Here is a 24,158-nt window from a genome sequence, read left to right as displayed (position 1 = left end):
ATGCAGAATGTACACATATCAACTTTCATAATAAAAATGAGTTCACTGAAGACCCTTCTGCTTCAACAGCCTCTTAAGAGACAAATCATTGGCACCTCAAAAGAAAGGCACTAGACAAACACGATGAACGTCAGTACAGAAGCAACATTCACTATAATCTACAGCTTGCCACTGAAATAGTAACAGCATATGCACGTGTTCTTTCCCTCAAAATTCAGTACAAGTTCATAGATCTGAGAAACATGCACTACTATACAAGGTTTAATATAAATTCTTATTTCAGAGAAGATGGATTAAGTTTCAGTTCTGAGATAGCTCACAGAACTAAAACATTTTACTTGATCCCAACTGACAGAAGCAGAAATGAATTTACAGATTTTCTTTTAAAAAGAAGTTCTCTTTTGTCACAAAGACTTGCTACTTGTCTCAGAAACTGTTTCCCCTCTGGGGATACTCAGTCAGTAGTATGCGATCAATAACTTCAGGTATTTTGTATTTGCAGAGCCATAGCATAGCATGATCTCTATTAAAACTTCCCATACTGTTTCTTGCTTAATCTATATAAATGTAGTATATCGCTCTAAGTACTATAACATACTATAACAAGATGAGCGTAACAGTGTAAAACTAGTAAAAGTCATCTTACAATATTTTTTTTCAATTAGTCAAGAAGTAATAGGGGTGTGAAGCTGAAGTGAAACAGGATGTAAATATTCCTTAAATTTCATTTCAGATCCGAAGCTTGTAATAAATATCCTTTCCTTCCTCCCAATTTTGGCCGCACGTTGGAGCAATCACCTTCTAAATACATTCACCTTCCCCCTCCCAGTGCAACTGTGCACTTGAGACAATCTTATTTCTTTGTAGTTGTACAAATCCTCTCCCACAGATCTCTTTTCACTCAAATTTCCAAAAACTATCATGACTGCAGCAGCAGTCCAGCAGGAAAAGTCTCCATCTCCAATAACAAGAAGTAGCACTAATATTTGCTGTAAGTACAGAGCAAGCATTGGGCAGGCAGGTGGGGTAGTTCTTGTAGTTGCTCTTCCATCAGCTCTTCTTAGAATCATTAAATTCTAAACTCTGAAATATTTTACTGGGTTGCATATTTATATTCTAAAACACATCAAGCACATAATACAGTAAGTGCTCAGGGGTCATGAAATTCTAGGCACTTAATTTTCATTCTTTTCTACAGAAATTCTATAAACTCTTCTAAAGATCCCATTAGACACCAGCGTGTCATGGCCCGTACCACTTCAAGGCAAGGGCTAAATGATACCTTTACAGCAATTACAGAAGTCTTTCCCAGTAATGAAGATCCATTATACTGTTACCATACATTATATTTTAAACAAAGATAGATCACCTCAGCTGTACAATATTTTACAACAAATTTCAAATGTTTCCATAAACAGCAACAAAAGGAGCAACTTTTGTAGTCACGGAGAAAATAAACTGCCACCGGGAGAAAGCAAGAAGCTGAAAGCTGAGTGCAAGGTTGTCAAGACTAGTAAACGGTGCTGACAGCTACAGTGAGAAAAGACTAGAGGATGACACAAGTTTAAGCAAGTGGAAAACAGAGACTTGTCCTTTCAAAAGGTTTGATTTCAGAAGAATTTTTTTAATAATATAAGCAATATAGATACGCAAAAATTTAATCATTCCCTCACATTTGAAATAAATATATGGGCTCTTTGGGCTGTAAAAGCATAAACATATAACAAATTATGTATAGTTATTTAAGGGACTTATAGAAAAAAAACATATACATCAGTTTCCTAAATAAAAGAAGTGGTTAACTTGGAAGTGGTAAAAGCCTAGCAAGTGCTTCATGTGTCTCGGACACTATTTTGTGACTGTGGGCATACATATATTTACTTCAGTTTATCCACCTGAGCGTAAGTATATAAAAAAAAAAGCATTAGTAAACATTTATTTCAGAAGCACTTTGGAGTTTACAGAAACACCGTAGGAAAATGCAAAATATTCTGAAGAGATATTAATAAGACTCCAACAACTCTAGAGGCGCACTTCAACACGCCAGGTTATATACCTGTCACCCGATTTCTGCATTTTTTTCAAGCAGCTCTGGGCATTATATGACACCTCATCTCTTTAACAACTGCAGAGAAATGACAAGACAATTAAACTGTAAGTAAGTGAAAGATACATAAACAAACCTTTTTCATACCAGAAATACTCTAGAATAGTAAATCGGTTTATGTTTATTTGGAATGATAAAGGTTTCTGGAAAAAAACCACTGTTTTCTTTTTTACCCAGAAGTCCTCACATTCACCTTACAGCCTCATGGGCAAATTACTGTGAGAACTGAGTAAAGAGTGTAATTTCCATGGGTCCTGCTGAAATCAATGGAATTCTAGTGGTCACAACAGTTCAGCATATGAATTAAAACACAGGATCAGCACCTGGTATATAAATAATTAAAAAAAAACAACCAAACAACTGAAAAAAAGGCACTTTACTACAGATTAAACACTTGCTGCAAATAAAACTGCGATTTCTACTATTCCGAAGTTCAGGACTTTACTATGAAGTTGTATGAAAATGCCAAAAAAAGGACTGTTGAGGACACTCGTCCATGTGACTTGATCCTCTCAAGCTTCATTAAGAAAACCAGTTAATAATCACAACAGTTGAAAGGTGAGATTCCCAGGTCTGAAAATACTCATTTCCAGCTACACCACAGTATTAAAGGTAGTGTTGATAGGGAGCTTATCTGAACGATAACAAATTGTTAGTATCTATCATCCTGAATCCTGGAACAACCAGACAAACTATATGAAAAGTAGAAATCTCAGATTTCAAATTAAACTAATGGACAGTTTTTGTCATTGCTATCAAACTAGACTGCTCCTAAATCATAAATGAAAAAGCATTTCCTAAAATTATATTTATTGGAGGACTAGTAAGACATCAGCTTTAGAATCTTTAAGCATTTTAAAAAACACACTGGAACTGTGTCTGCAATTAGCAGACAACATATAACAATAGTATATTGTTAGTTAGTATACATATACTAATATACTAACAGTATATTAGTATACATATACAATATACTAACAATAGTTAGTATATTTTTTGCATCTTTAGGGGTTTTTCCCCCTCAAAAAAATCTCTTCCTCTCTCAGTTTCAAACAATTATTTTTTTTAAATTTCAAAGTAACATAGGAAAAAACATGCTACTTGTCAGTATCCATTAGTCTGCATAAGTCTGCACCATGTACTGAACAGAACAAATGGAAGTAAACTAGAAATCTTTAAGCAGTCCTTTGGAACTCAATCATTCAAATACTTTACTTTCTTAAAAAAAAAAACCCAAACAAAACCCACCAGTGTCGTATCACACATACCTGTTCAGTGTTTTAACCACAAGCTAGTCATACATCAAAAACTCCTTGTGTGCAAAGCATTAGTAACAGTAGGTGTAGATTATTCCACACACTGCAGACATGCATCCTGCAAGAAGCTATCCGGACAAAAATTTAGATGATAGCATCACTTTGATTAGAAACACAACTGCAAGAATAAAGGAATAAGTATGCCAAATTTTTGTTCTGCTTTGGTCATGTAAAGGTATCCCATGCAGATGTTCCGGAAGCTCAGCATGCAAGTTACAAAGTTTAAAACAAAAAACCAAAAATAAAACAACAACCAGAAAACCAGCATTTTCCCTGAATATTCTTGAACTACAATATCTAGTAAGACAGGAATCCAATATTCTTATCTTTTTAGTTTTCAAAATTCAAATTCAGTAGTAGTGCATATACATTCAAGAGATATAGTAATTTGAACATATCTATAATGAAGACATTTAATAACAGATTTTTCAGCTCTCAATTTCTTTCTTAATGTACTAAATTCATTAGGAAACAACTGCAGCAGCAACAGCTCACATAAGCCACTGTTCTTGTTCTTTTCTGTACTTCTCAGACCACTTCTGAGTAAGCTCTAGGTAAACATTTGGTTTATGGGGCTTATAATCAAGGTAAACCACCTGTGCAGTCCGTTTAGGGACAGCTTTTTCAATCTGAGTTCCCTCATGCCATTCATTAAAAGATGTAATAGAAATAACTTCTGGTCGGACCAAAAGGGCAGCGCTGAAGGCAGTCTCGTAGTACTTCCCATTGACACGATTACGGGTGTTGTGGTTGTTCCACGGTCGGATGCTGGTATCGATATACCCTGGCCCCACACTTGGAATAAACATTAAGTTGTTACTATCACAAAAGGCTTTTAAACTTGCCCAATTATGATGAGATGAGCCATAGGAAAAGCCATTGGTGGCAAAGTACGTGTACATTCCATCAAAGCCACTTCTGTGAATGTCGTGCTTATGTCTTTCTTCTACTAGAAGTGCAATGAATAACGCATCGTACGGAGTATTTCGAATACTCTGGGATCCAGAAACAGTTAACAGATTTGCCCATATTTCAGGAATTGTTACGTAAGAATCATAAACATAGAACATGGGAAGAAATCTGCCCGTGCTGGTCTTATGCCTGTAAAAGGCTGGATGGCCTCCATATCTATAAAGCAAACAAGTATCGTTAAGACAACATTTGCCATTTGGAAAATACCATTTCACAATCTGAGCTGAAGACTTCTCCTAAAAACTAACTTAAAAAGACAGTGCATGTGCTTCAAAACATAGCAATTCATATCCATTTTCAATCCAGTGTTTGCTGAAGTATTAAATAATGAATCTGCAAAGAACCTTTAAATTACTACACATCAGTAACTTAGTGTCAAACTGTGCTATAGGTATTAGTTTTCTTTGAAGAGCACTCCTCTAATTCAGTATGAAATCAGGCGGTGTAAGTATTCTTGATAAACAAAACAACTAGTAGCCGTACAGAATTTTTCAAGCTGAATTCAAATCATTAGAGGTCAACACATTAAAGCTCTAGCTGGTAGTTTGTTACTAAAAAGATGTATGTTTAATTTATATACCATGTAGCTAATACTTTAGCTGCTTTAATCTAAAGTATCATGACTTGTGATACTAATGAATGTTGAAAGCAATTTACATTTGAGTATCTATGTAAAATTCATGCTTCAATATTTAAAAAACAGACTTTGCGTTTTGTACCACTGAAACACAAAGAAACTTTCTTATAGTTTTCGTCGGTCTTGGTACACATTTTTATATATTCTTCCAAGCTTTAGATAATATACAGAAGTCCCCTAAACCAACATGTAACAAAACCCAAGGGAAATCATTCTGAAAGCACTCACTTGTCGATGATGTATTTGACATTGTGGTACATACTGCGATCATCTCTATCTTTGTAAGGTTCAATATGAAAAGTGACCTAAAAGATGAAAACGTAGTAAGAGCAAGACAAACGTAAATTACTATTGAATACATGGCCACCACATATAACACAAAGCAAGTACCAGTCACATTAAATGTAGTTCTTTACAGAGCAAACATTTTCATTAAATTATTTTAAGAATAATACAGCCTTAATTCAACTCCTGCACTGCTAAGCTTCAGATCCAAGGAAGTTTGGTAATAAAGTAACTATTTAGTTTTTTACATTAAAACAAAACACTGCTTTTGTTTTTCACGGGCTACAGCCAGTAGTAAGTGTGCTTCAGAAAACTTAAAAAACTACAACAGAAACTAAAAACTGAAATAAAATATTATCTACTAGAATGTCAAAGAACTGATTAACCAAGGAAAAGTTTAGTATTTAATTTCTAAGCAAGACATTAAATTTGCTATAGATAATCCTCCAAGGAGAGTTTTCAGTGTCAAAATATATTGTAAGATATGGGATATGAAAACTTTAATTTAAAATTTTATAAATTTATTAACAGCAACATACTCTTGGAACTAAATCTAATATAATGTACTGCTAGTGCTCTGAATTTCAAGCTTGGAGATTATGGAATTATTTAACCTATACATGTGAAGTCATTTCAATGTAAAAATGTCAGTTTTCAAATATAAAATTAAATAGAAGAGTATATTACAATAATCAAAGCAATTACTTTTTTTCAGAAGCAATTTTAGAGCAGAATGCATTTAATAAAGCATTCGACAACTCTGCAACAGTAGTAAATTTCCATTGTAGAGCCAATATCTACCTCTATTAGGTACAAACTATAGAAAAATACAGTGTTAGACTAAATCACTAGGACTGACAGGACAGGTTGAAGAGCACTGTAATTTCGTATTTCATTTCCAACTATCAAAACCAGGCAAATCAAAAGGACATATCTTTTAGCAGACTTGCATTTAGCAGACATAATAGAAATCTATTTTGTGTGTTGGTTTTGGTCTACCGACATTCCTGACGCTTAACTATAATAACATACGAGTTCAAAAATGCTTAAAACCATTACAGTGAAGGCAGCATTCCCTGGTAGTGTCTATATTGAATATCTCTATTCCAGTAACTATTCCAAGCACTTACAGCAGTTCCATCTATATTCCAATCATTACTATAATATTACATGCATTTTCCTTGGTATCTTATTTCATATTTCAAGCATAAATACAGACTGGGCAGAGAAGGGATTGAGAGCAACCCTGAGGAGAAGGACTTGGGGGTGTTGGTGGATGAGAAGCTCAACATGAGCCGACAATGTGCGCTCACAGCCCAGAAAGCCAACCACATCCTGGGCTACATCAAAAGAAGCGTGGCCAGCAGATCAAGAGAGGTGATTCTACCCCTCCTACTGCACTCTGGTGAGACCCCACCTGGAGTACTGCGTCCAGCTCTGGAGCCCCCAACAGAATAATGACATAGACCTGTTGGAGCAAGTCCAGAGGAGGGCCATGAAGATGATCAGAGGCTGGAGCACCTCTGCTATGAGGACAGGCTGAGAGAGTCGGGATTGTTCAGCCTGGAGAAACCTTAGAGCGGCCTTTCAGTCCCTAAAGGGGGCCTACAGGAGAGAAGGGGAGGGACTCTATCAAGAGAGTGGAGTGATAGGACGAGGGGCAATGGTTTTAAATTGAAAGAGGGAAAATTTAGGCTAGATACTAGACAGAAATTCTTTACTGTGAGGGTGGTGAGACACTGGAACAGGCTGCCCAGAGAAGCTGTGGATGCCCCCTCCCTGGAGGTGTTCAAAGCCAGGTTGGATGGGGCTTTGAGCAACCTGGTCTGGTGGGAGGTGTCCCTGCCCATGGGAGGGGGGTTGGAACTAGATGATTAAGGTCCCTTCCAACTATAACCATTCTATGATCTTGCCTTTGCTCCTTTGAGAGACTTGACTTGCTCTTGTAGTTGAGAGTAAGCTCCATCAGATGATCTGAAAACTTTGGGGAAAGATAACACCTTTTTTTTTTTGTTTTTAATAATTTACTATTACATATGTGCAACTTATGTCACATAATGCAATTCACACAGCATTTTAAACTGTTTTAAAATTACTTCTGTATCTGATTTAACCTTCCTACTTTCCTCCTGCTTGTCAAAGGATCTATGGTTGCTACTAGTGACAGGAAATTTCCCTGAGAATCTGCAACTTGCATGACCAACTAAAACAAGAGCAGATGTACAGACTGTATTTTTAGTCCCCAGTACAGACAACATCATCCAGAGATGAAACGTATACAGCTACTTAGATAATTTAAAAACTCAAATTTATTAGTCGGCAAGACCATAAGGAAATGCATGTTTTCTTTATCCCAAGGGAAAATACAAGTTTTACTCTAAAAACAAAATCAAACCACAATTTTAGACTCCACTGATCAATCCATGTAATCTTTGATTTGATGTTTCACCTACTTCAGGAAGCCAGTAATTTAGCCTATCATGTCATGCCCTGGAGTAACCTAAAGTCAGAGCAGCACCTCCCTTACCTTACTATCCAAGGCAAGTGTTCCTGATACCATCTGGAATAAAGAAATTCAGTCAAACCAGAACTTCTAAATCCCTCTTTATTACTCATAGGTGCTCACTCCTGACCTCTGTGATCAGGAGACAGAAATGGAAGCCACCGTCACATTACAAGCCTCCCTGCTGTACACCACGAGTCAAATGTAGTAAACTCTTACCAAGATTTACTTTCCTAAGTAGTCCTATTTTATGTATCTTAAAATTACTTTACCTTTAGACTATATTTGTGTGCATAATCCAAAATAACAGGCACCAAATCATCTGTTGGTTCTCCATTTTCATCAGCCATACCCGGTGGGTACCATGAAAGCACTATTACACCTGAAAATATAAAACTTAAGTTTTAAATCATGTTGTTTAACATAAAACATGTTATAACATTATTGTGAGTTATAATTATTGTTTGATGTGAAATCTACATAATATAAATGAGAATTTCAAATTACTTTTTAAGCAATTACAAAATCTGAGTGTTCTTAGAGTGGATTTTAACTTCTCTCTCTGTTTAAAAGACAACAAAACAAACAGTGGTAAGATCATCTGTCACGGGAACAGATCTGTGCGTAGTGTCCCCAGCCTAACACCTAGAGCCATTCCCTCTGCTTTTCAGCACAGCACCCTAACCTCCAGGCTGCACCAAGAGGAGGAGATTGCTCCCAACTAAGGCATTACAGCTAAGCCACAGTACAGCCAGAGAATATCAAGATACCTGGGGTGAGAGAACACTCAAGAGACGAGGGCTGTGCATGTGATTAAAGTGATTCTTATTTTACGAAACTTTATTTCCCACCATGTTTCTGCATTGTTCCTCTGGTTCTACTACAAAACAACCTTTTCATACTAGAAGCAGTGACTGTAATCCCACAATCTTGCTAAAAGCAGTTATTATGCTGTAGTCGACCCTTCCAATCATGTGAAATTAGTTTTTAAATTTATATCTACAAAAATCCTTGAGTAACTCTCAATAATTTAAGGATGTTACTATTCCTGTCAAAAAAGATGACAACAAATACAATGTCCCTACACTGTAAGTCTTCCTCATGCTCTCCATGAAAGCAAAAAGAACACATACTTCTTCAGAAAGCCTAAACCTGTCCTTCTAAAATAAAATGCTGATAGAAAAATAAGTTAAACCTTTCGGGTGTGTAGCTGGGAATAATGTCAGGGAGAAGTTAAGACAGAAAGAAACACATTAAATACCGATGCAGGAATATTTTCCTACCAATACCATTTAAAACATATGGAAGAATAAGTCACAACATGCTTCTCGTTAATTAGGTAAACATTTAAGTACTCAAATCAGGTCACTGAGGTTGGGAAGTATATGCTCTAAATTCCATCTATTTTACTAATACTGTAACATTTCTGACTAACAATTTCCAAACAAACAAGCCTAAAATTATGAAAAGGAAAGAGTAAATTAGAGTGAATACACAATCATTTTCTAACATCAAAACCAGAAATTTGAGCTCACTATACACAGGAGAAGTTAGTTCAACTATCCTCATCATAGCCTCTCAATATTTTATGAAAAAGAGAATCACAAATAATAGATTAATTATCTCAAGAAATAGTCTGATCAAGGACAAGAAAAATGCAATATTTTACTGCATTTTATCACCCTATCTTTTATTTCACACGAGAGAAAAGGACAAAATTCAAATGAGTAAGGCGTAAAGGACAAGCAGAACAGCAGAAATAAACAGGTTAAACTCCAGGTATCTTGAATAAAACATCTGTCAAGACCCTCTTTTATACCATGAGGAAAAAGGGAAAAGTTCAGGAGACGGAATCGTTCAAGGAACCTAAATTCACATTTGATTGCTCTTTCCCTGAGAAAGTCTACTTAGTATGTTCTTTCTTGTGGTTAAAAAATAAAGTTATATACCACTTCAGCAGTCTGAAAAAGGATGGACTCAATGCCAAAAACAGTAGCATAAACACGTTGAAAACCAGAGTTCAGTCAGGATGTCAAACTGGACTACTGCGAAAACAGGCTGGTGAAAAAAACAAACCAAAACCAAAAAAAAAACCACAAGAAAATCACCAAGCGATCTGAGGAATAAAATCTATTGTATTAATCTGTTAAATCTTAGGAAATTAATAAATAAGGAAAGAATTGTAATATATAAGAAGAATACAAAGAAGCACTGCATGAGACTCCTGCTGCTCCAATCTCTTACATGTTTGTGATCATTACACAATACTGTCTGAAATAACCACTTACATTTTTCTCCTTTTGTAAGAAGATCCTTGATAAAGCCTCAAAAAGGCTAGAAGAAAAATTATTATTTGACAATATAAAATGCAGTCGTGGATTAGACATTGGTTAAGAGACAAAAAGAAGAAACTGTAAATAGTCAACCTCACAGTACACCAAAACCAAAGTATAATTCTTATTAAAAAAAAAAAAAAGAAATATTTGAAGTAATGACCTACAGAAAAAAAAGTTAATGATTTATATTGGTCAAATCTAGACGGAAGAGAACAAATTCAAGTGTACTTAAATACGCAAGTCCAAATAACAGCAGAAAAAAAAAAATCACTTTTTACAAATATTAGTAATATGTTACAAAGAGCTTAGCACAGCAAGCACGAACTACTCCTTCACACTGCTGAATTTTAAGTGGAAAACCAACTTAAGTTATAAGACATAACTTGCTTTGCTAAACTTTGTTTTCTAGTATTTTGCACCGTTTCTACCAGCAGTTCGGCTATATCAGACATTTGTATTAAGAGGATGAGAAACATCACAAAAGTTAAAGCTACAAGGGCTCTCTCTGTTTTCATCACACTGTCATGCATTATTTTGCTTTACATAAGACTAAAAAAAGTGCTTACTCGCCGCAACTAATGCCCGAGATTTCACTGCAACAGTTTTCCCACTGTTGCTAGTGGTCCTGTTAATGGAGTTATCCCATTACTGAAAAGGGTGAGAAATTTCCTATGTCTGTATTAACTCTTGTACAAAATACAGGTTAGGTTAAAAAACAGGAGAAAACAATAACCAAGAAATAAACATTATATAAATAAACACTACTAATGGGAATATAACAATTACATCAAACCTTAGTGATTATGTGAATGAAAGAGACTCAGTTCAAGGTGATTAGCACTGAATAATCCTATGAGCTGTGGTCATGTTCCTCCAATTACACTTACAGAAGCTGTTCAGAGTTTAATATTAGACTATACGACTACTTATTTTAAAGAAGATGAACATAAAAAGGATCATAAAGCCCAACAACAAAGAATAACCCCAAAAATATATTGAATATTCTTATGTATATAGTCCAGCTTATTTAAGAAAGGGAACATCAATTTGATTTGGGAAAAAAAGATACTTTTTGGACAAAGAAATAAACTGTAATTAGCTACACAAACTATCACACCCAAGTTCAAGAAGGTTTTGATTAGACATTCCCGTAGTTAATGAGAGCACCTATAAATACACTGCATAAAATATAAGCTGCATAAAAGCCATAATCCTACATGTGCTTTAATACATTATCACTATTATACACAAAGAATTAATAAAAAAACTGCTCCTATTTTAATGGATTGCTCCATAAAGACATTAACACGATTTACTGAAACCTTTTCTTAAAACTGAAGTATTCATCTCCAAAAATAAAATACACAGACAATATACTCTAGCAATGGTTTCTGTATTTTCCACATATGTTATCACTGCTTAACAGTACATCATGAACCACACGCACCTCCAGGATTACAAATATAGTTCTTATGTTTCTGTGCTGTAACGCTCAGATATAGGTTTCAGTTGGGGGTTAAAACTCAGATATACAAAGACATTTACTAGTTTCAGACATTTTCAGAATTACACAGAAAAATGGAAGAACTGGTCAGTTGTGTTCATTCACATACTTAAGGCTGGATAAATGAACAACATGCTGAAACATTAACATTTATTACCAGTTGAAGCAGAACGCATTTGTTTCATGTGGGCTTCTATGACAGAAGGGTCTTTGGAACTGTAAGATCCGAGTTCAGGATAAAAGTTGGCCCCAATATCCTCAGGAGGATTATGCCTTCCCTTTGGATAATTGTTTGCAATTTTGGGATCCCAGTGTGGCAACAATGGATGGTTCCAGTGAATATATTTACCATCAAACTGTGGATTCCCAAACCAACTATAGTAGAAAATATGAAAGTTATAATTAGGAGAAGACAGCTCTTCTTCCAGCTTGTTTGCAGGAGGCATAGATGCTTTCATAGTATTGACTGCGATACCATGCAAATTACTAGCACGCGTTGCAGTATCTCCTTGAATCCTATTTAGTGAATTCTGTTTATTGTCCAAGAGCACTGTCCGTTGTTGAAGCTCGGGCAACAAACCAAGTCCAAATGGGTCCCCAAAGCCAGCTCTGTCAGGTCTCAGAGTCTTCAAAGCCATCATTATGGAGCAAATAAACAAAATAAAAAGCAACAAAATGATGCATGTTCTTCTGCGAAATCTTGCCATGATGTCATAGTTCAGAATCCAAACAGAAGGATTTTGGCCGCAACTGATCAAAAGACAAATATTTTAAAGTCAGATTTCTCATTACCTAATTCCATAGTATGAAATGCTTCATAAACTTTCTACATAATAGAAATAACAAACGTGAGACAAACGTGATGCATACACTGACTGTGTAACTAACAGCTCTTAGCGACGGGGAGAGAGGAACAAAACACATTTCTGCCTTTGAGACTGTCAGGTTCTGAGGTTCTGCCACCAAGGACTCACATATTTTATAAAACATCTTACTTTTGAACTTCATTGTTTTCCTAACCCAAATAAATCCTATGAAATGGAAATTCTGGTTACTTTATTTCAGAACTATCATGTTTTGGCAAGTCTGATAGAAATAGCACGGAAAATAGAAGGAAAAAAAAAAAAGCAGAAGCCATGAAAGGAGAATAATGTAGCAGAACAAGAATAAAGGACAAAATGGGACATGACAGAAGTACAGCTTATGTTCAGAATATAGGTTTTATTTACTAACTGATTTACTGGCTTCGGACCAACCACTTTGTATTTAGTTAATCAATACATTGACTAAATATTTTGGCAAATTAACCTCGAAACAATGATGCTTTGCAACTTCACAGATGTAAAAGTCTAATTTGTTTTCTGAATGATGTAAAGAAAAACCGGCATAGCATTAAGGATGTACTTCAACCAGAACACCTGTAAGTTAGCTGCTGGCATCCTGCTGGTACAATGTCACAGCTACATGACACTTCATGTAAAATTCCAGGGCAATGTTCGAAACAAGACCAGCAAGATTTGAGCCCTGAAAGTAGGAGGAAGAAAATCAGTAAACTGGAATGCCTGATAACTTTATTTATAACTTTAATTTCTGTTCCACACTGAACACAAGAGAGACAGAGAAAAGGATTAATGAAATTTAGGTTACCACAGAATTATGTGGAACAAGATTATGCATAAAACTGACAACACTAAACTGAAAAATCTTCGAATACATTTCTGATTCAAGAGCCAATAGACACAGCAGAGCTGTGATTTTATTTCTGTCACTGACATCCAAATTTTAGAACCTTACTTTAATTTACTGATACACGCATTGTTTTAAAAAAACTTATAAAGCATCTCACCTTAGTTTCCTACCAATTTTCTTTACTATTGTTAAAGTGCATTAACATATAGCTCAGTTGGCACCACTCCCTATTTTGTTACTGCTGTGATAATTTTAGATATGGAATTTTAGAATATGCTTTTTAACAATATAGCCTGAATTGGATTAGCAGTATGACACTGCCAAAAAGGGAAGTTCTGCTTCCATTGCCAACCTTAATCCGTTCATCCGTTTTAGTTACCTCTGAGATTCATCTGGTTTTCACGGCAAGGTCACTCATACATTTCAAGAGCAAAACCCTGTTAACACCTCAAAAATACACAATAAAAAAACCCCTATGCACTTCTGCCTTGTTAGAGAGCGGACTCAGCTGAACGAGTATCACAGCACTAACACAAACAAAAGAGTTAATAGCGCAGATGGGGGAAGGTAAGAGAATGAAAATGATGCTTCTTATTTTGCCCAACTGGACTGTGAAATCATACCTTTGGCTACCGACAGGGAAAGTGATTTTACGGCATATACATAAGCATATATGATTATAGAACTTCATTTAAGACTTGTCCTTGACAGATTTCACATCACTTTATATCAAATTACAGGGTTCTTTTTCTACAGCTCACAACCCATCCCAAGATCTTGGAATTTTGTCAAAGAGATTATTTGGAGTCCAGAACATTTTTCTTATAATAAGAAATTGCCTTTAAACACTTTCAAACTATTTCTACTATTTTCCTGATCTTTTCAGTCACGTGTCTAATCTATCATACTAACTCTCCCTGGGAGTTTAACCCAATTTTCGTATGAGACAAACCGAAGTTTTCTAAAGGGCCAAGGGTTTTATTTTTTAAAAAAACGAAACAATATTATTCACCTGGCTAATGTATTAATGTATTCAGTTTTCTTTAATTTAACCCAGATGCTATTCATCTTCATCAAACAACATACAGGACTACCAGTAATAAATTACTTCTGCAATTATTATTTTATCTCATCTCTTCTGTAAAAAAAAGAAATCATGACTGTAATGTCTATAATTAGAATGTTCGTAAGGTCTTTCATTTGGACTTTCCCATTCCATATTGAAGAAACTGTTCCTTTGTATTCTTTGCTTGACATAGCTGCTACTTAATTCCTCCTCTACGGCATAAAGATTTCTATCATAAAGTTCTTTCTCTGAAGTGTCAGAAATCTATGTCAGTGCTTCACATTCTTATTTTAACAAGTATTTTTTCAATGGAATATTTATAATGAAAGTATACTAAAACCAAACAGCATAATTACTAAAATTTGACTACCATCAGGACAGGCTACCATAGCATATTACGAACCTCTACTATGCTTATATAGAGGCTCAGCATCAAAGTGCAGAATTTCTAGAACAACTAAGTGATACTTATGGCAAAGGCTTGTGTTTTGGGGAGACATCCGTCTTGATGATGATATAACTTAGTCCCAGCAGAGATACCTATACTGTAAAAGCTGCATTGAAGAGCCACAGGTTGGCAATGCTTGCATTATGTCATTTAATCTTGTTCGGAGCTACTCGTTAGAGACAGTGACAGATAAATTATGCTCATCAATGCTAGTGCCATAGCAGAATGGTAATATCAGGGAAACAGACTGAGCAAACATGCCATGTAAAACAGCTACCTGAAGTTATGTCTATCCTTGGATCTGGAAAAATCTTAGAACACACTTCTGATTCAAAAACCATGGCAAAGAGTATAGCTGTGATATTGTATTTCTGTCATGGACATCCAAATTTTAGAATGTGACTTCAGTTTACTGAGGTACACTGCTCATTCCTACATATTTATGAAGTATCTTGCCTTGAACTGTTGGGTGGACTTGGATCTAACAGCAATTCCCTTTCTCACTAGGAAAAAGTTAGCCTGAAAAGCTTCAACTTTATGCAGACGAAGATCTCACACACAGACAGTTACTCTGACTCATATGACGACTTGTTAACTAGCACCAGCTTTTGGATCCTCACCCCAAATTTTGGTGTACCAGCCAAAAATGTAATCGGTTCAAAGCTCTTTCTGTTGCCTAGTGAATTTCTTTTCAAAGAACAAAAAAATTCGTCTGTAACAGGTCAGAGAGAAGAATTATTTTAGACCACGAGTCTCTGCTTATGGGCAAAGAACAGGTCCAATGTAGAGCAATGCTCTACCAGAACAGTTAGGTACCTTCAGCTATTTGTGGAACAGAGACTTCCTGAACAAAAGGTCATTTCTTTGTACAATACGAAAAATCACCTTCCGTTTAGAAACTCACCTGCTAGTATAATTTGACACCCCTAGTTGTCAAATTAGAAGGGAGAGCAAGCAAGCATTTGGTTACATTTATTTATTATTATTTACATTTTCTACTTCAGTAATGATTTAATTGCTTCTATCAGGTCTCTGAGTTTTCTTTAGAAAAATTTCTAGTCTGTTTATTGTATTCCTATTGCTGGATGCATTTAAACATTTTTGAGGTTTTCTTTTCTGTACTGTTTCAGCTCCACTACATCCATCCTTTCTGAGCTTAAGGGAATGCAATTGAACATAGTGTGACTTTCAAGATGCATCCTGGACATAAAATTATTCTTTTTTGGCTGTTTTAGTTTTTTAAATTTTTCTCCCTATCCTTTTTCCAAAATCTTCTCCAAAAATTCAGTTCACAGCTAATTCATGCAACCTGACTACAGAATTATTATAATCCCTAAATCTAGTTCCTGAGTGGTAAAAATGAGCTCAGAGGTCATTGCTGTGAAATTAAAACTGTTTTCTTCACTCTGTGCACTACACTACATATTTCTAAAATAAATCTAATTAAAATTTATTTTTTTTTTTAATCACCCAGTCACTCTGTACTGGAAAGTCCTTTGGCAAATTTTCCAGTGGAAGGTGCCTGAAGAAATTTGGACCTTTAGGTAACTCTGTCAATGTACTCTTCACTACTACACACACTTTTCTGAATCATGAGCTGTTATCTTCAGGTCCAGACTGAAAGCACAGAAGTCAATTGATGGTTCTTGGTTTCTCCTTTTATGATTACAGATACTACATTTTCTTTTATTACACATCTGAAAAATATGAAGCTTTACCATGAAAGGATAGAACCATAACATTCAGTCCCCTTCTCCGAAAAAAATCTTACATCGTTATTTTACTTTTAGTTTGTAATCTGCTATATAGACTTAAAAGCAGAAAATAAATGTAAGTATATTTATTCCTCCATGACTATCTCTGTTCCAAATTAATTTGTTTCTTATACGGGAATAAATAGTATGAAACAACACAATAGAATGAAATCTCCAGCTGTTCTTAAAACAACTAATACCTCCATGAAAAAAAAAGGCATGCACGAAAAAAGCTGAAGTATTTTCTAAACTGTTTTCCAAACTTAATAGCAAGCCTGTCTCAAGGATAACCTCTCCCATTCAAGCTCATACAGTGATGGGTTTTTTTTCCCCTCCTTCGCTGCTGCTCTTTATACCCTTAGGCTATCCTGTGGGCAAACCTTCTGTTTGCCCTTTCCACTATATGAAGAAAAAAAAAAAAACCCAAAAGAGTACAGACAGACAACAGAGCTTTTTTTCCCCATCCCAAAGGATGTTTCTTAAGTCAGAGAAAAAAAGGGGATTTAATTACTCTAGACCACTTTGGTCATATGATAATTCAAGTTTCAATACCCTGCCCTATGGGATTGTTTTTTCCAGTTTTACTGATTCCAAAAGAGAAATATGCAATACAAAGAAAGTACCTTCAGATATATCTGTACGTTCAGATGTATCTATTTTAGTAAGCACCAGCAAATACTGTAATTGATTTGTTCTGATGTTCCTTAAACATAATAAATGAAAGTGCAACACAGAAGAGTTCTGAAAATCTGACTATCTTGATGCAAGGGTAAGGTCAGCCAAAAGTCACTGAAGTTGGTAGCACATGCCTGGTATCAAAGCTTCTCAGCTAAGTTTTCCCAGGTCAGCTTCTGCTGAGATTTACCAGCTTGTAGAACCTGAAAACGCTCGAGTGGCAGATCAGATCTAGACAGAGCTGAAGTTTCTAGGCCTTCAAAGCCCATCATTCTGGAGCTACACTGCAGATGTGCACCTAGAAACATTACTTTGGTTCCCGAGTGAGTGACCAGGTAAGTCTTAGTAAGCTTTACTGAGGGCTGATAAGAGCCTGTCCAAACCACCACGTTTACATAGCACATTCTGGTGTGGGCAACACAAATAAAAAATGGCAACAGAGGCTGACCACATCCTTGTGAGAGCCTCGGGAGTGTTTCTAGTATTAGAAGAAAATGGGAAATTTCCCAAAAAGCATCTGCAGACTTTTCTAAAAAGCCCTTGAAAATCATTAAAGAGGGAAGAAGACATTACATACAGCATGCAGACACTTTATAGCTGTGCCTCCATAGTAAATATATATATTTTTAAGCACTTCTAATAGTATAAGGTTTCTTTTTGGTCCACCCAATTTAGAAAGAGATATTTGAGATATGGCAATTCTAACATGGATAACTATTATCATTCACAAAAAAGGGAATGGGATTTTTTTTTTGCTAACCAGGTTTGAATTGAAGAAAGACAGCAGCAAGAACAAAAACCAATCCTGCTGCGTTTTCTTCGCTCTAAACGTGATAAGACAGTCTCCAGCACGAAATCATATTTAATATACAAGAGTTTTTTTTATTTGACCATACCAGCGTTATCCTTGCTTCGAAAGGACACTGAACCACACGCCTAACTTCGAGCAGCTGCGGACCATGAGATGAAAGCAGCCTCCAGCCTCCTCCCCTCAGCAGCGACCCGCGGACCAGCTCTCCGGGGGCAGCTCACAGCCGGGGCAGCCGCAGGGCCAAGCTGTTTTGACGAGAGTCGAAGGTGAGAAGGGGGAGAGAAGCCAGCTCGCCACCTCGACCCCCGTTTCCCGGAGCAAGCCACCCCACCGCGGGCGCTCAACGCTCCCACACTGCGGAGCCAAGCGCCGGAGCCTCCCGCCAAGCGCCAGCCCCCTGAGAGCGGCCGCGCATCTCCCGCGGCCGAGGGGCCTTGGCAGGAGCCGGGAGGGCGGACACCGCGCAGGGGCGTCCCCAGCCCCTCCGACAACGACTGCGGGCGCCTTCCCCTCCTCTCCCGGCTCTCCCAGCCCCGAGGAGCGCCCGTCCGACCCCTTCCCCAGCCCCCGGGGCCGGCGGCAGCACAGCTGGGGGCCGGCGGCAGCACAGCTGGGGGCCGGCGGCAGCACAGCTGAGGCCCGGCAGAACAGGTGCCCCGCGGACCGCCGCCGTTACTCACCCGCCCGAAGCAGGGGCGCTGCCCGACGGCCAGTGAGTGGGCGGTACGGGGGAGATGCTGGCGAGGCGGCAGCGGCGGCGGCTGGTCAGGCCGGGGAAGGACTCTGAGACGGGCCCGCGCCCCGCCGCGCCGCCGGGGCCTGTGCGCATGCGCCAAGCGGCGCGCATGCGCAGGGCGGGAGGACGGGGAGGGGCCGGGGCCGTTCCGCTGTGGGCGGGAGGGCGGCCGCTGTGTCGTTACCCCGTCGGTGCGAGGCCTCAGCGCCGGTCACCGCAAGGTTGGTCGGGGGAGGCCGAGCTCGCCTGTCGGCCGACCTGCGGCGGGTACTCGCTGGGGCTCCCTGCCTTTGCCTTGTGTGAGGAATGGGAGCGAGCAGCTGTCTGTTAGGCCTCCTTGGGCTTAGAAATAGCCTTTTTTTTTTTTAACCCAAGAGGCCTAAAAATTCTTCAAGTCTTTAAAACTCTTTGCTGGGCAGCTGGTTGCTTTTCATCTGGGAGGAGCTTGCTCAGCGTTAATGGCTGAATAAAGGCCATGGCTTTGGGCCTAAAGAGGCCTGGCTTGGAGGAACCCTGCCCAGGGCAGAGGAGGGTGTGTGGAACTAGATGATCTTTAAGGTCCCTTCCAACCTAAACCATTCTCTATGATTCTGTGATTTACACCCTCCATTACGGAGTGAGGCATTCCAGATGGCGGTGCATTGAGAAAGGCAGTGCGTTGGGGTAGTTGCCCATCTGTGTGCCACATCAGCTGGATGGGGATACATCAGGAAAACAATCCATGGCTAGAAGTGTGATAAATACTCCTATTATACAGTCATTTTGTAGTGAAAGTGGGCTATGGATACTTGCCATATTTAGATTAGTAACCAAATCAATAAAAATTACCCATTTTCTACTGCAGCACCAGGAGTCTGCCAAGAAGGGCAGTTCTTGTTGAGCACTTCAGATTGACTCGATACAAATTGATGTACTCTCTAGGCAAACAGCACAATTTTCTCATAGAATGGAAACATTTCTTCCCTTTGCTGTAGGAAAAGTGACTATAATGAGCTGGATCCCTATGGTGCAGTTTGCCTGAGTTGTGTTTTGGTTTTTTTTAAGGAATTTCTCTAAGCCGAGACAAACAGTGACCAGAACTGTGGTCTCATTGAAATCAATAGCAAAACTCTCCTTGATTTCAACAGAGGCAGTATTTCACCTCGTATGTGGATGAAAAGACTTGGAATGAGTGTTTCATACTGTAGATATAAATGAGACAAACACGTAAATTCAACAGCTCCCGTGGTTCTCCTTGAGTTTGAGAAAATTGACAGGCAGAATTGTTGCCTGGTGTTTTCTTTATGCTGTGTGAGTGCTCTGATGGGAAATACATTTGCAGTAATGCTTATTTCTAATATTAATTTCTTGTGCGTATCTGAATAATTTCATTAATGGAATATGTTGTGATTCAGGAATGTCATGCTTTAATAATAAATGAGTTGATATATGAATAGACTGGAGGTTGAGATTTGAAAACTTGATATCCCTATCTTTTCGTCACAGTCTTACAAAATTTTTCTTTTACTGCAGTTTCCTTCTTTCATTGTCTTCTTTCTTGCTTTTTCATTTTTTCTCTTTTTCTTTTTTTTTTTCTTTCTTCCTTCCTTCTTTCCTTCTCTCTTTCAAAAGAGAAGATAGTGTAATGGTGCTCTTCTGTTTTATGGAGGACATAACTTTAATTTTCACTTTCTCTTTACCATGTGGAAGAACCCCTACTGGAACTAAAAAAGTTTTTTTCTTTCCAATAATCATTCTTAATTCAGAGCTCCTTGTTTTGTGAATCTCTGCCACTCTATCTGATACATAGCCACCTCTTTGAATCCTTCTTCCCAGACCTTCTTTTTGCTGCATCTCACATGTTCCTGGGCAGAAGCTAAAGACAATCTTGCTGTTGCGCCACAAAAAGTGACAAACTGCTGGTGCATGTTTCACTCGGCTTCCAACAGCAGTAGAGATACTATAATATTTTGGTGGGATTTAGGTAACTATACGCCTGCTTCTTACAAGTTTTGAAAGGTGATTTTGAAACATTGAAGGCTGATCACGGGGGTTATTTAGAGGGGTTGAAAGCTTTGATTATGAAGACTTCAGTAGTACACAGCCAGGTTACCTGACTGCTGGCCGTGGACAAGTGGAGATCTTCAAGCTGTGAATATAAACAAGGCCTATTAAAGGTCATACCCTTTTTCTGTCATTAAACTAATCCCTGGATTTATCGAATGGTTCACTCAACCGTTGTGTGCATTAAAGATTCGTTCCAGCCTTTCAGAAGTGAAACTATTCTGTATGTATAGAAGTTATGTCTGATTTAAGTAATTTTGAAATTTAGAAAACCAGTGTTTCTCCTTAGAAACAGGTGGGGTTTGCATATTTTATAATTGGTGTTGTGAAATTGAAAAACAAAACAAAACAAAAACAAAAAAAATAACCTCAAAATCCCCCTAACCAGGCTAAGCAAGAGAAAAGGTTGGAATTAGAGCCACTGGAAATGTACTGTACTCACCTAAGAAAGTTCCGTTTACTTTTTGTATGTCTGGGCAATGTATGCAAGTAGAAACTTCCTTTACTTACAGAGAGAAATAATCTAATGTAGTTAATAACTTTACGAGGCCAAAATGTTGTATGCTTTGTCAATACAGGAGTGCCAGCCAAGCTTATTGAACTGTGTGCTGTTCTATACACTGGATTTGTATGAAGGTTATTCATTGGACAATGAATACAGAAAATATATTGCATATCATCATTGTATTTGGATGTGCTCTTTCTTTCTTTCTTTCTTTCTTTCTTTTTCTTTCTTTCTTTCTTTCTTTCTTTCTTTCTTTCTTTCTTTCTTTCTTTCTTTCTTTCTTTCTTTCTTTCTTTCTTTCTTTTCTTAGTAAGTTTTAAGACTGTTTCTGGAAAGGTATAGCCTGTTAAAACGTAACTCAAGTACTCTTTTGTTCCAAGTAGAGTTACATGCTTTCTTAGAGGGTGAGGGGAAACAATTTTTTCCCTCTGCCCATAAAGAAAATGGTGCAGAAAGAATTTACATATTGTTTTCCAGATTTTCCCTGGAGTACCCTCCAATCTACGGATATATTTGATTTGGAGTCTCATCTCCTTCAGAAATTAGAAGCCTCATTTGTGCTTCCTCTCAGATTAAATGAACTGTGATGAGACAATGATGTTTTCTTCTTCTGGCAGAAAATGTAATTCAGCCTAGGTACTCTTGTGCACTGATTTTTTAATTTTTTCCTTTCCCCCCCCCCCCCCCCCCCTCATTTCAGGAATTGCAGCAGAAAAAATAGTCCTTCAAAGGAAGATGAATGTTTAGATGACAGGGTGATATATGCTTTAAAAATATCTGAGTTAGGTGATATTGGCAAGAAAAGGAGCCAAAGCAAGGGAGAGTTTAAAAAAATGTGACATGCTTAGCCTGAGGGTACACTTTAAAAATGTATCCATTTGGATTCAGAGTGTTCCAATACCAGTTAAGCATCCTTACTTGGGTTTGTATTCACAGAGGAAATAAATTAGCTGAATAATATTTTGTCACACCTCTGAGAGTAATAAAGCATATGGGTTGCTAGCCATGCATTAATACGTACAAACTTGAAATAAGTACTCTTCTTGTTGACGGACAAGACAACTTATATGTAAAATGCAACCGCACATGCATAGATTTCCCTTACTGTATGTTCAAAGAGGCTGTAGCCTTGTGGTTTTAAGAGGCCCCATTTTAGAGTGCCAATTACATTTCTCGAGATACAGCAGCCTTGGGATTTTGTTTTGGGGTGAGGATAGCTCTGCAGGATGAAAAAAGTTCTGGTCTTCTAAGGGACCCAGCGAGGTGGAGACTGCATAACCCCCTGCAGAGTTAAACAAACCACCACCAGCGTTCAAAACTGTGAGGGTCCCAGGGTCCAGGTGCTTAATTACTGCCTGCACACATGAGTATTATCATTAGTAGTATGAATTTATTTTTTTCTTTGTGGAACATCAGTGATGAAGATGTACAAGCATCAAACAGTGTGCTGTGTTTGCAATTCCAACATTCTATTCCTGGACAGGTTGGATCAATGGGCCAAGGCCAATGGGATGAGGTTTAATAAGGCCAAGTGCCGGCTCCTGCATTTCGGTCACAACAACCCCAGGCAGCGCTACAGGCTTGGGGCAGAGTGGCTGGAAAGCTGCCCGGCAGAAAAGAACCTGGGGGTATTAGTGGACAGCCGGCTTAACGTTAGCCAGCAGTGTGCCCAGGTGGCCAAGAAAGCCAACGGCATCCTGGCCTGTATCAGGAATAGGGTGGCCAGCAGGAGTAGGGAAGTGATGGTGCCTCTGTGCTTGGCACTGGTGAGGCCTCACCTTGAGTGCTGTGTTCAGTTCTGGGCCCCTCACTACAGGAAGGACATTGAAGTGCTGGAGCGTGTCCAGAGGAGAGCCACCAAGCTGGTGAGGGGTCTAGAGAACAAGTCGTATGAGGAGAGGCTGAGGACCCTGGGCATGTTTAGTTTGGAGAAGAGGAGGCTGAGGGGGGACCTCATTGCCCCCTGCAACTCCCTGAAAGGAGGTTGTAGAGAGGTGGGTGTTGGCCTCTTCTCCCAAGGGAATAATGGCAGGACCAGAGGAAATGGTCTGAAGTTGGGGCAGGGGAGGTTTAGATTAGATATTAGGAAGAATTACTTTACTGAGAGAGTGGTCAGGCACTGGAACAGCCTGCCCAGGGAGGTGGTGGAGTCGCCATCCCTGGTGGTATTTGAGAAACATGTAGACATGGCACTTCAGGGCATGCTCTAGTGCCCGAGATTGTTGGTTTGTGTCTGTTTGTGGGTGGGGTGGTGTGTGGTTGTGGGCGTTTGTTTTGGTTTGGTTTTGGTGTTTGGTGCTCTGGGATTTTTTTAAATTTTTTTTTTTTTTTTTTGTCGTGGTTGGACTCGATGATCTCAAAGGTCCCATCCAACCAAAAATATTCTGTGATTCTGTGATTTTACTAGCTTTTATTTTAGGAATAAATGAAGCACTAATAAATTTCATACTGAGACATGTAACTGTCATAGAAAGGCTACCACATTTCCATTTTGACCACCAGGTACATGATTAATCTATAGGTGACTGAACAGTAACAAATGTACAATTTGTATTTTTTTTTTTTTTAATTTAAAGGATTGCTGGTTGACATAATTTGTCTCTTTTACCAGTAAGCAACAATTTTAAGTTTTTTGTCATACATTAAGCATAAATATTGCCTCAAAGAAAGTCAAAGGTATGCAGTATCTTAAACCACCACAAAAGTATTGCATGGCCTGGTAATAGTAGTGCAGCTGTGATGACAAAAGGTACAGAGGAATGTACATTATG

General features: G+C 38.1%; 1 protein-coding gene across 1 annotated transcript; it reads right to left on the bottom strand.

The window, feature by feature from the left end:
* Positions 1-3,914: 3,914 nt before the first annotated feature.
* On the bottom strand, positions 3,915-12,367 carry MANEA (mannosidase endo-alpha). Its single transcript, XM_074150686.1, has 4 exons — positions 11,818-12,367; positions 8,093-8,202; positions 5,261-5,337; positions 3,915-4,551 (listed from the first exon to the last, which is right to left on the bottom strand). The coding sequence occupies exons 1-4, from the start codon at positions 12,365-12,367 to the stop codon at positions 3,915-3,917; spliced, it is 1,374 nt and encodes a 457-aa protein (XP_074006787.1).
* Between the last annotated feature and the right edge of the window lie 11,791 nt (positions 12,368-24,158).

The sequence above is a fragment of the Numenius arquata genome, chromosome 7 (assembly GCF_964106895.1).
Source record: "Numenius arquata chromosome 7, bNumArq3.hap1.1, whole genome shotgun sequence".
Taxonomy (NCBI): Eukaryota; Metazoa; Chordata; class Aves; order Charadriiformes; family Scolopacidae; genus Numenius; species Numenius arquata.
Note: the sequence above shows the minus strand (reverse complement) of the source record. Positions and strands in the feature narration are given on the sequence as shown.